This window comes from Colobus angolensis, unplaced genomic scaffold (genome assembly GCF_000951035.1).
Source record: "Colobus angolensis palliatus isolate OR3802 unplaced genomic scaffold, Cang.pa_1.0 Scaffold155, whole genome shotgun sequence".
Lineage (NCBI taxonomy): Eukaryota > Metazoa > Chordata > Mammalia > Primates > Cercopithecidae > Colobus > Colobus angolensis.
Genome location: NW_012114655.1, coordinates 4,398,552 through 4,410,864, shown reverse-complemented (window position 1 = coordinate 4,410,864; position 12,313 = coordinate 4,398,552). Strand labels below are relative to the sequence as shown.

The following is a 12,313-nucleotide window of genomic DNA, read 5'->3' as shown; positions in this document are numbered from 1 at the left end:
GGAACCCAAGATGGCTGCACTCTTGCTGAGACATGTCGGTTGTCATTACCTCCAAGCCCACTTTAGCCCTCAGCTCTGTATCAGAAATGCTGTTCCCTTGGGGGCCACGGCAAAAGAAGAGATAAGAGCAGTTCTGGAATAAGACCATAGGTTCAAACCGTCCTGTGTCTCCCCACATCACTATCTACAGTTGGTCTCTTCCCATGGTGATGTCCATCTGCCGCCGTGGCACTGGTATTGACTGGTATTGCTTTGAGTGCAGGGGTCTCTCTTTTTGGCATGTCGGCCCTGCTACTCCCTGGGAACTTTGAGTTTTATTTGGAACTCGTGAAGTCCCTGTGTCTGGGGCCAGCACTGATCCACACAGCTAAGTTTGCACTTGTCTTCCTGGAATGGGATCCGACACTTGATGTGGGACCTAAGAAAAGGCCTCAAGATTCCCCACGTACACCAGTCTGAAGCGGTTGTCCTGGTTCTTACCGTGATGTCCTCTATGGGGCTGGCAGCCATGTGAAGAACGGAGGTTCCCAGCATCATCTTCCTACACATAACATTCACCCATGTTTCTGTTTGTCATTCCTATCTCCAGCCTGGGAAAAGTTCTCCTTATTTGTTTAGATCCTTTTGCACTTTCAGATCCCCTCGGAGCAGCAGACTACCTTGTAGATTATAATCGTGGAAAAGGGTCTAGTTTTCCTCGAAAAACTCCCCTTTTTTGCCCACAGCTTGCCTACTCTCGGCCTAGAAGCAGTTATTTTCTCTCCATATTGGGCTCTGATTTGTGCTGAGGGTCAGCTTTTGGCTCCTTCTTCCTGAAACAGTGGAAACAATGCCAGCGCTGTGGCTTCTGCCCTGGGGATGGGGGATGAGGCTCTGGGTGCCACTGCCTGTGGGCTGCTGGCTTAAAGGACAATTCTGTTCTTTGGTGAGAGCCCAGGTCATTAATACCTATGCAGTGTTATTGAAAGAAGAGAAGTGGGGGGAGGGGAATTAGTCTGTCCCAGCTAGAGGGAGATAAAGAGGGCTAGTTAGTTCTTGGAGCAGCTGCTTTTGAGGAGAAAATATATAGCTTTTGACACAAGAAGAAAATCCAGAAAATTATCACTGAACATATTAATGGTTATTTCTTTTTCTTGGATTTCCAGAACAGCCTCTTAATTTTACACTTTCTCATCAAAGTCATGTACCATTTTTTGAAACTGAATTAAAATACTCATTTAAAAAAAAAAACATAAGGTCTTGATTTATTAGCCACTGACATCTTTCTTCGGAAAAGAGTAACGCATTGCCTAAGTATTTGAGTGTAAATAAAAAAGTAAAGCTGGTAACAGGAATTGAGGTTTTTTCAGGTTTCCGATTTTTTTTTGAGACAGAGTTTCGCTCTTGTGCTGGAGTGCAATGGTGCAATCTGGGCTCACTGAAACCTCCGCCTCCTGGGTTCAAGTGATTCTCCTGCCTCAGCCACCTGAGTAGCTGGGATTACACGTGTGCACCACTACGCCCGGCTAATTTTGTATTTTTAGTAGAGACGAGGTTTCACCATGTTGATCAGGCTGGTCTCGACCTCCTGACCTCAGGTGATCCAGCTGCCTCTGCCTCCCAAAGTGCTGGGATTACAGGTGTGAGCCACTGCGCCCAGCAGGAATTGAGTTAAGTGATAATAAAAGGAAACTATGCAAAGGCTATATTTCATCTTTGCAATTCTATTTCTTCACATATAAACACAGAATAAGAGGATAATGAAGGCAGTGGTAGATCAGAGTTTTCTACTTGGTTCTTCTAAGATTGAATATCCTGGACAGAACTGCAGCACGTAACCCTGAGTGTAGGAGACTGGGTGGAGAGATCTCCCCATCCCACCTTTCTACTACCTTCTTCTAAAATAGTGGCGCTTCCAGCATTTTGTGCTTGACCTTCTTTTCACCCCAACATTCTTCCTAAAATATTTACCAAGCTGGTACACACCTCAAGGTTCTCTCCTTGACCTTTCTCACCCATCCAATCACCCTAAGCAATCTCATCCACATCCTGGCTTCTACTGTGTGGTCTGCTGTAGCCTGGAAACTTCTGGGAAATTCAGAATCTCAGCCCCTTCCCGGGGCCTATACAATCAGAATATGCATTTTTTTTTTCTTTTTTGAGACGGAGTCTCACTCTGTCGCCCAGGCTGGAGTGCAGTGGTGTGATCTCAGCTCACTGCAAGCTCCATCTCCCGGGTCCACACTATTCTCCTGCCTCAGCCTCTCGAGTAGCTGGGACTACAGGCACCTGCCGTCACGCCCAGCTTTTTTTTTTTTTTTTTTTTTTTAGTAGAGACAGGGTTTCACCGTGTTAGCCAGGATGGTCTCGATCTCCTGACCTCATGATCCACCTGCCTCGGCCTCCCAAAGTGCTGGGATTACAGGCGTGAGCCACCGCGCCCGGCCTGAATATGCATTTTAACAAGATCCCCAGATGATTCACACAGACACTGTAGTGTCTACACTCACGGTTTCAGTACCTATAAACCAGTAATTCCTAAATCTATCCTCTGCAATTTAGGACCTTCTACCAAAGGCCAGAAATAGGACAGAGGGAGCTAAGAGCACACATGCTGCAGCCAGAACGTATTTGAATCCAGGCTGTAATGTGACCTTCAGCAAGAAGTTCTCCATAAAGTGGGAGTAACACCAGGGCTGTGGCAGTGAGATTCTAAGAGCCCCCAAGACCCGCACCTCCTGGTGGTCACGGCCTCGTAAAGGCTCTTCTCCATGAGCGTGAGTGGGGCCCACGGTTTGTGTTCCACCCAGGGGAAGGAACGTGGCAAGGTGGTGGGACAACACTTGTGTGACTGCAAGGCACAAGCCTGTGACACCTGCCTTATGAGAAGACTCTCCCGCTTTCAGGCCTTGCAGAAGCAGCTGCCATGCTGTGAGGACACAAGGGAGGGTCTTGTGGCAGGAACACAAGTGCTGCCAACAACCAGGTGAGCGCCGAAGTGGAGTCTTCCCCAGTCGGGCCTGACTCTTGACCCACAGACACTGAAATACCGAATCTGTACTGTTTCGGCCACTGAGTGATAATGCTGCTGTTGTGCAGCAACAGAAAACTAATCTCAGCTATTCTACCCATCTGCCTTTACACATTCCAACCTGGATGTTCCACAAGCACCTCAAACGTATGTCTGAAATAAACTGTGCTGACCACATTCACTCCATCTCAACGAGTGGCACCACCATCAGCCAGGTCAGAAACCAAGACTCACGTGACCTACGGCTGGTGCCTCCTAGACAAGTCTCCCTGGTCCCTCTTCATCCCACGCCACAGTGCTGTCCACATTCCACACCACCGTGGACTACTGCATTCATCCCTGAGTCCCTGCTCCCCGTCCACACAGCTGCCAAGGCATCTCCCTAAAAGGTAAATACAACCTTGTAACTCTACTGGACCCTGCGAAAGTCCAAATGCTGCCAGGATGGAGACCAGACTTGGCAAGCAGCACTCTCCAAAATCTGCCTGCCCTGCTGGCCTGCCTCTCCCCTGCCTTAGCCTCCCCAGCCACCACCTCACCAGGCCCAAGCCCATGCCCTTGTCTCTGTTCCTGCCTCCTCTCTGCCCGCAGAACACCCTCTGTCTTTCAAGACTAATGCTCAAACATCATCAGCTCCCACCTGACACTTCTTGCCCTGCCAGGCAGGTATGTGCTGCCATCTCTAGCAGGTTACCATCCTCGTCCATATCCTAGGTGCTGTGACCTCCTTCAGCTCTTAATACAGTCCCTGCTGCTTATGAAATGTTGAAAAAGTGAGATTTTTTTTCTTACCTGAGGCAAGCTATATATTGTAATTAACTAAGGTGACCGGGCACGGTGGCTCATGCCTGTAATCCCAACACTTTGGGAGACAGAGGCAGGAGGATCACCTGAGGTCGGGAGTTCGAGACCAGTCTGACCAACATGGAGAAACTCCATCTCTACTAAAAATACAAAATTAGCCGGGCGAGGTGGCGGGCGCCTGTAGTCCCAGCTACTCCAGGAGGCTGAGGCAGGAGAATGGCGTAAACCCGGGAGGCGGAGCTTGCAGTGAGCTGAGATCCGGCCACTGCACTCCAGCCTGGGTGACAGAGCGAGACTCCGTCTCAAAAAAAAAAGAAAAAAATAAATAAAAATAAAAATAATTAAGGTTATCTAAAGCTTAGGAGGAGCCAAATAAGATCCTCAGTGAGAGTGTACGTGAAAGGAATGAACAAAAAAGACTTTGTTTCTGGCCCTGACTCTGGACCTTAGACTAGCCATTCACTCTGTCGGTCTCGGTTTCCTCATCTGTAAAATACTGTTAATGAAAATCTGTCTCCCCTACTTACAAGGTGGTGGGTAGGATTCAAACTTCATAATACATATAAATGCCCTGTAACCTATATAAACACATGGCGCTTCTATTATCACTATCAATGCTAGATCTGTTTTAGTATTTTCACTCACAAATACAAATAAGTATATCAAACATTGGCTAATTTGGCAAATGTCTCCTGTCTACTAAATGGTGATATTACTTAGAAAAAGATAAACAGGCCGGGCGCGGTGGCTCACACCTGTAATCCCAGAACTTTGGAAGGCTGAGGTGGGCGGATCACAAGGTCACGAGATTGAGACCATCCTGGCCAACATGGTGGAACCCCATCTCTACTAAAAATACAAAAATTAGCTGGGCGTGGTGGCGGGCGCCTGTAGTCCCAGCTACTCAGGAGGCTGAGGCAGAGAATCACTTGAACCCGGGAGACAGAGGTTGCAGTGAGCCCAGATTGCACCACTGCACTCCAGCCTGGGCGACAAAGTGAGATTCTGTCTCAAAAAAAAAAAAAAAATTAGGTAATTTCTATTTGCCTGTATTTTCTTTCAGAACTAACTGCAAGTTATTTACCTTTTCACTTGAATCTTATTTATGAAATACATTTTCTTTTCCTATGTTTTAGGTTTTTTTTGACACTGCTGGAGTGAAGTGCTGCAATTTTGACTTACCACAGCCTCGACCTCCCAGGCTCAGGTGATCCTCCCACCTCAGCCTCCCAAGTAGCTGAAACTACAGGCGTGCGCCACCATCCCCACAGCTAGTTTTTGTACTTTTTGTAACGAAAGGGTTTCACCATGTTGTCCAGGCTGGTCTTGAATTCCTACACTCAAGCGACCCAGCCACCTCGGCCTCCCAAAGTGCTGGGACTGCAGGCATGAGTCACCACCCCTGGCCAATGATACACCTTTTAAGTTTCAGGCTTATGTCTACATATTCATTCTGCTCAGTTGAGGTTGAAATTTACTTAACAAGCCCAACACTTCTTGAAGCCTCTATAAAATGTGCCATCAACAGGGCTCATAGCTTTCACAGCTTAAAAAACCATGAAAATTTCTAAGACCATTTCCCATCACTGCAGCACGTTCTACTGGACAGCACTGTTGAAGACCAAGCCTTTCTGCAGACATCAAAAATCTAGGAAGGCAGAAGGTATAAGATCTCCTTGGCAACTCAGACGGTAACATTTGGAATTGCAGAGTCCACGGGAGTAACACTAGTTCCTTCTCTAATGCTGGCCCTGCCTAAGATCTGACTATTAGGCCCAAGAATTTTGTCTAGTACCTGTGAAACCCATCTGATCACGTGACAGGTGCTCTCTTCTCCCATAAGACTGAGTAGTGTGCCTCTGAGACAGTGCTTTTGGCTCTCAGAAGCCTTGCAGACACTTGTATCTCAGCATACCAAAATTAACTTCCCTTCACATGCTGCTACACTCTACCCAAACCTGCCTTGTTCCCAGAGTTCCTTATCTCAAGAAATTACACACACTGAAATTACACACTGAACTCTTAGGCCAGAACTGTAGAAATAAACATTTTAACACTTGCTTCCTTCTCCTTCAATTCTCATATCCAATCAATCACCAGATCCTATTGATTCCGCTTCTCAATTATTCTCAAGTTGTCCACTTACCTCCATGCCACTGTTACTACTATCCCAAAGCCACGTACTCCCCCACCTGGACTGTCTTCACAGCATCCAAGCCCTGAACCCACCATGTTTCCCTCCAACACACTTGTCACATCTATGGAAGATCCATCTGATCCCATTATTCCCTATTCACATTACCTGTAAGATAAAACTGAAACACTGGACACTACTACTTATAGATACAAGTCTTGCCTATTTCTCTCCACACTCACTTTTGCCCAGTATGTTCCAAGCACAGTATAAATATACTCCCTCTCTGTTGCTCACGGGCCTTACCACATGCAGTTTTCTCCACCAGGACTGCTTCTGCCCTCTGTCTGGCTTCTGCTCATCCTATAGGTCATCTTCCAGGTGAACCTTCCTAGTCCCTAAACCAGATTAGGTTCCCCAGGTGTAAGCTCTTTAGCACCCTGATTCTTCCACTTCATAAAATTCATCACTGTTTTTTACTATGATTGTTTCACTGCAAGATGATAAGTACTGGGCGATCAATTACCTTCCCCTCTTTTTTTTTTTTTTTTTTTTGAGGCAGAGTTTTGCTCTTGTTGCCCAGACTAGAGTGCAATAGCACGATCTCAGCTGACTGCAACTTCCGCCTCCCAGGTGCAAGTGATTCGCCTGCCTCAGCCTCCTGAGTAGCTGGGATTACAGGCACCTGCCACCACACCCGGCTAATTTTTTGTATTTTTAGTAGACACGGGGTTTTACTGTATTGGCCAGGCTGGTCTACCTTCTCCTCTTTATCACTCATGCCTGTACTATCACAGCCTAGCACAGACCTTGGTATATTATAGTAAATCAGCAAACATATGACGAATGATACACAACTCTGTAAATGAATAAAGAAAAAACATTTTCAAAAACTGAAATGCAATTCTGAACGATTATTAAAACCAAAACAGCACTGACCTGGTGTTTTCATTATATTCAAAAATCTGAACCTTGGCCATTGCGTTGGGGCTACTGTCATCACTTCCTACAGCGATCATGGGGGAATGAGCTCGAGAGCTAGAAACGGAGAGAAAGAACATTTTAGGTAACAAAAGAAATACACATTTCAGAGAATGAACACACTGGAGGCAAGCAGTCACCCAGCTTACAGTCAGCCTGTCCCTACTAGTGACATGTAGGTCTCTGCCACACTGCTGACATGGCCACACTGCAAGTGTGTGCACCTGAGAATGGCACACATGGGAACTGAGGATTCCATCCTTATGAGCTGTGTTTAGCGTGTTCTTACGGCTCAGATAGAAAGGAGCTCTTTGCCTGAAAGAAAGCTTTCAAGCATTCAATATATTTTTAAAAAAATACTTCAGAGGTCTTAGTAATTTTTCCTCCTAAAATTTTTGGTCATTAACTATGAAACAAAAAGTTACCCTACTGTGACTAACTTCATGACAAAAAGATTTTAAGTGTTTTGACAAAAAGAAGAAACACTCAGGCAGGGTGGCTCACGCCTGTAATCCCGGCATTTTGAGAGGCTCAGACGAGAGGATCATTTGAGGCCACAAGTTCAAGAAGAGCCTGGGCAACATCATGAGACCCTATCTCTACAAAAAAAAAGTTTTTTAATTAGCCTGCTGTGGTGGCGTGTGCCGTTTGTCTCAGCGACTTAGGAGCTGAGGCAAGAGGATCGCTTGAGCCCGGGAGTTGGAGGGTGCAGTGAGCTATGATTGTGTCACTGCGCTCCAGCCTGGGCAACAGAGCGAGAGCCTCTTTCAGAAAAAAAAACAGCAGATGGACACAGGAAAAGCGGAAAAGACTGCCCCTGCGGAAGTCATGATCCCACATCATTCCCCTCCAGACTCATCTGTAGTCAACCTCATTTTGAAAGAGCAAAAGACCAGCAATGAAAGAATGGCCCTCCTGAACTAACAGTCAAATGACTTTTTAATTTCTATGCCTAATATAATTTCCTTTGCCTCCCTCATCCAGATTAACATCTCTGTGAACCTGGCACCCTTGCTTAATCTTTAGCCTCAATATTGTGAACTACTGACCTCTTAAAGCTAAAAACAAAATGTGGTAAGTGATAAAAAATTTTAGTTCTTTATTACTAAAGCTTCAGGTAATTAGATCAAATTATCTAATTAAGAAAATTACCAGGCAAACTACAAAGTGCTACAGTAATAAAATAAAATTATAAGTTATTGATGATAATTTTTGGCCATTCAAATAGACGTAAATTTTTTCTGTTTTTTTGAGACAGAGCATCCCTCTGTCACCCAGGCTGGAGTGCAGGGGCGAGATCTCTGATCACTGTAACCTCCACCTCCTGGGTTCAAGTGATTCTCCTGGCTCAGCCTCCTGAGTAGCTGGGATTACAGGCGTGAACCACACCCGGCCACAAACTTCCTTTTTCAGTGTTCTACAAATATTTAGTTCTGTTTTTACAACATTAATAGTGTGAATGAGGACCAAAAGTACACTTACAGTAACATATTCTAAATTACTAAAAGCGTAAGTTTTGTGGGGTTTTTTTTTTTTTTTTGAGACAGTCTTGCTCTGTCGCCAGGCTGGAGTGCAGTGGCGCAATCTCGGTTCACTGCAACCTCCGTCTCCTGGGTTCAAGCGATTCTCGTGCCTCAGCCTCCTGAGTGGCTGGGATTACAGGCACGCACCACCACACCCAGCTAATTTTTGTATTTTTATTAGAGATGGGGTTTCACCACATTGGCCACGATGGTCTCGATGTCCTGACCTCGTGATCTGCCCACCTCGGCCTCCCGAAGTGATGGAATTACAGGCATAAGCCACCACGCCCGGCCAAGACTTTTTAAATTGAGATTGGAGTCTCACTATGTTGCCCAGGCTGGACTTGAACTCCTGGGCTCAAGCAATCCTCCTCCCAAGTAGCTGAGACTACAGGTGTGCACCACCACACCCAGTTAAAAAATGTAAGATTTTAAAAATTCTTTGTTTGTTGTTTTTTTTTTTTTTTGGCGTGGGGGCAGGGGGTGGGGGTACAGAGTTTTGCTTTTGTTGCCCAGGCTGGAGTGCAATGTTGCGATTTCGCAACTTCCACCTCCCAGGTTCAATGATTCTCCTGCCTTAGCCTCTTGAGTAGCTAGCATTACAGGCATGTGGCACCAAATCCAGCTAATTTTGTATTTTTAGTAGAGAGGGGTTTTCTCCATGTTGGACAGACTGGTCTCCAACTCCCAACTTCAGGTGATCTGCCCACCTCAGCCTCCCAAAGTGCTGGAATTACAGGCGTGAGCCACTGTGCCCGGCCTTAAAAATATTTTAAAATCCAGTCATGAAATGTCCAGACAGCAACTTGAATTGAGGATTACCTCAATTGTACAACCAGATATAAGATATTCACATTTAAACCACTTTCTAAGTATGATTCACAGCTAAACAGTGAGAAAAACCATCTAGCTTTCTGACTGAATAGTGTACACAGATCACCCGGATCTCTGACTCCCTCCTAAACCCCACTGAAATGATGAAATAATATTATCATACTGGGCTAGAAATCTAGAAAGAGTGCCATCAGAAATCAAGAAACTTGGAGAGTTTCCAGGAAGTCAGGAAGCAGATCAGACTGAGAAAGAAAATACAAAGGAAAACAGAGCCCGTATCACCATCAGTAAGTAGAAAATTGCAGAAGGTTGGCCGGGAGCGGTGGCTCACGCCTGTAATCCCAGCACTTTGGGAGGCCGAGACAGGCAGATCACAAAGTTAGGAGATCGAGACCATCCTGGCTAACACGGTGAAACCCCGTCTCTACTAAAAATACAAAAAAATTAGCTAGGCGTGGTGGCAGGTGCCTGTAGTCCCAGCTACTCAGGAGGCTGAGGCAGGAGAATGGCGTGAACCTGGGAGGTGGAGCTTGCAGTGAGCTGAGATTGTGCTACTGCACTCCAGCCTGGGCAACAGAGCGAGACTCCGTCTCAAAAAAAAAAGAAAATTCCAGAAGATCTAACCTCCAATTAATAAATGCAAAGAATAGAAATGAGTCATGGACAATCATGGAGTGATTTGGTCAAAAAACACTGTCCTAGTGAGACAATTAGAACTTGAAAGAGAAAAGTGAAGAGCTGGAAATAAAGGAGTACTCCAAAACCAACGGGGAAAGGGGCAGGGACGAAGAAAATATGTTCAAATGGTTCATCGTGCTCAATGGAAAATCTTTCTTGCTTTGTGAGTTTGAGGGTGCCCCGGCCTGCTCTTGGCTCACACATCCTTAGGAAACCCTGCCGACTGCCAACCCACTCCACGCACTCCACAAAATGCAGTCAGCCTCCCTAGTGGAGAGAATAAGTTGTTAACCCAACAGAGCACCCAGCAGGAGAAAAATGCCAATACCAGTTTTCTCCACTAGCAGTAATAGTCACTCACTCATAAATACAAATAAGCAAAGACCAGCGGACATCAAAGAAAAACAAGCAGTGCAGAAGATAAAGACCAAGCCACATGAAAAGGACTGATCTTTGAGAAAACACATATAGCCAATCCTCACTATTTAGAGATTCTGCATTTGTAAACTGGCCTAAAATTTATTCGTAACCATAAAACCCAGTTCTCTCAGGCTTTCTTTATTATTTTTTTCTCTTTGTTGAGACAGAGTCACACTCTGTTGCCCAGGCTGGAGTACAGTGGCACGATCTCATTGCAACCTTCACCTCCAGGGTTCAAGCAATTCTCCTGCCTCAGCCTCCTGAGTAGCTGGGATTACTGGCGCACACCACTACGCCCAGCTAATTTTTGAATTTTTAGTAGAAACAGTGTTTTGCCATGTTGGCCAGGCTGGTCTCAAACTCCTGACGTGAAGTGATCCGCCCACCTCGGCCTCCCAAAGTGCTAGGCTTACAGGCACGAGCCACCGTGCCCGGCCCAGGCTTTCATGGTCATTGACTGGCAGGTACAAAGCAGCTCTGCAAAAAAGTCCAGTTGCCTGATGCACAGTTTCCCAGCAGAGATGCCTTCTTCCTTTGGCTCTCACTGGTAAACGAATGTCCTTTTCACAGTCTAGTCAGTTCACCTCACGTTTTTCACATTTTTGTGCTTTTTAAAACTGATTTCACAGTTTAAAATCCCGTGGATGCTGCTGAAGCGCTGTCTAGTGTTCCTAAACATAGGAAGGCCTGGATGTGCTTTATGGAGAAAATATGTATATTCAAAATGCCTTGTTCAGGCCTGAGTAGTTTGTGTTGTTGGCTGTGATTTCGATGTTAATGAATCAACAACATATAAGTTACCTTTAAAAAGAAAGACACACAAAAAGGTTATATACTGATCAGTTGACAGAAATGTAGTGAGAGACTTGTGGAAAGCCTGTATTTCCCCTAGGAGCAATTCAGTATCCAGTATTAGCTAATTCAGTGTTCATGGCAACTTTAGAGAACATAGCCAGGGCAAAAGATAATTGACTGTAATTCAGCGAACAAATGCAAATTTTAAAAAATCCTGGGCCGGGTGCAGTGGCTCAAGCCTGTAATCCCAGCACTTTGGGAGGCCAAGACGGGCGGATCACGAGGTCAGGAGATCGAGACCATCCTGGCTAACACGGTGAAACCCCGTGTCTACTAAAAAATACAAAAAAACTAGCCGGGCGAAGTGGCGGGCGCCTGTAGTCCCAGCTACTAGGGAGGCTGAGGCAGGAGAATGGCGTAAACCCGGGAGGCAGAGCTTGCAGTGAGCTGAGATCCGGCCACTGCACTCCAGCCTGGGCTACAGAGCGCCAGACTCCGTCTCAAAAAAAAAAATAAAGAATGAGGAAATGGAACGGGCAATATGAGGGGGAAGCAAAATAAACTCATTTCCTCTTTTTTTAAGAGAGTGGAAGCTAGGCACAGTGGCTCACACTTGTAATCCCAGCACTTTGGGAGGCCAAGGTGGGCAGATCACCTGAGGTCAGGAGTTCAAGACCTGCCTGACTAACATGGAGAAACCCCGTCCCTACCAAAAATATAAAAAAACTAGCCGAGTGTGGTGGCGGGCGCCTGTAATCCCAGCTACTTGGAAGGCTGACACAGGAGACTCACTTAAACCCAGGAGGTGGAGGTTGCAGTGAGTAGAGATCCGGCCACTGCACTCCAGCCTGGGCAACAAGGCAAGACTCCGTCTCAAGAAACAAACAAAAAAAAAAGAGGTGAGTAAATAGTCTAAAAATTGATAAATATGTATAGAGATATATATTATTTGAAATTATAATAATTACCAACATAACTCAACTATCAACATCACCACAAATAAGATATCTATCACGTCATACCTTGGGATGTGGAAAGTTGTATAAATGTGCACTATTCATCTTTCCTATCAGTTTGGATATTGTTTAATGATAACATAGCAAAAACATGTGGAAAAATAGCAGAATAAAAATT

The 12,313-nt window shown here is 45.5% G+C and overlaps 1 protein-coding gene and 1 pseudogene across 1 annotated transcript in view; one reads left to right on the top strand and one right to left on the bottom strand.

The window, feature by feature from the left end:
- Nucleotides 1-12,313, bottom strand: part of SEH1L (SEH1-like (S. cerevisiae)) — a 54,392-nt gene that overhangs the window by 7,868 nt on the left and 34,211 nt on the right. The window contains exons 5-7 of the mRNA XM_011936663.1: nucleotides 6,873-6,986; nucleotides 481-541; nucleotides 50-133 (exon numbers count right to left, since the gene is read on the bottom strand). Of these exons, the coding sequence (XP_011792053.1) occupies nucleotides 50-133; nucleotides 481-541; nucleotides 6,873-6,986 (259 nt within the window). The remainder of the gene's footprint in view (nucleotides 1-49; nucleotides 134-480; nucleotides 542-6,872; nucleotides 6,987-12,313) is intronic.
- Nucleotides 11-645, top strand: LOC105507922 (annotated as a pseudogene).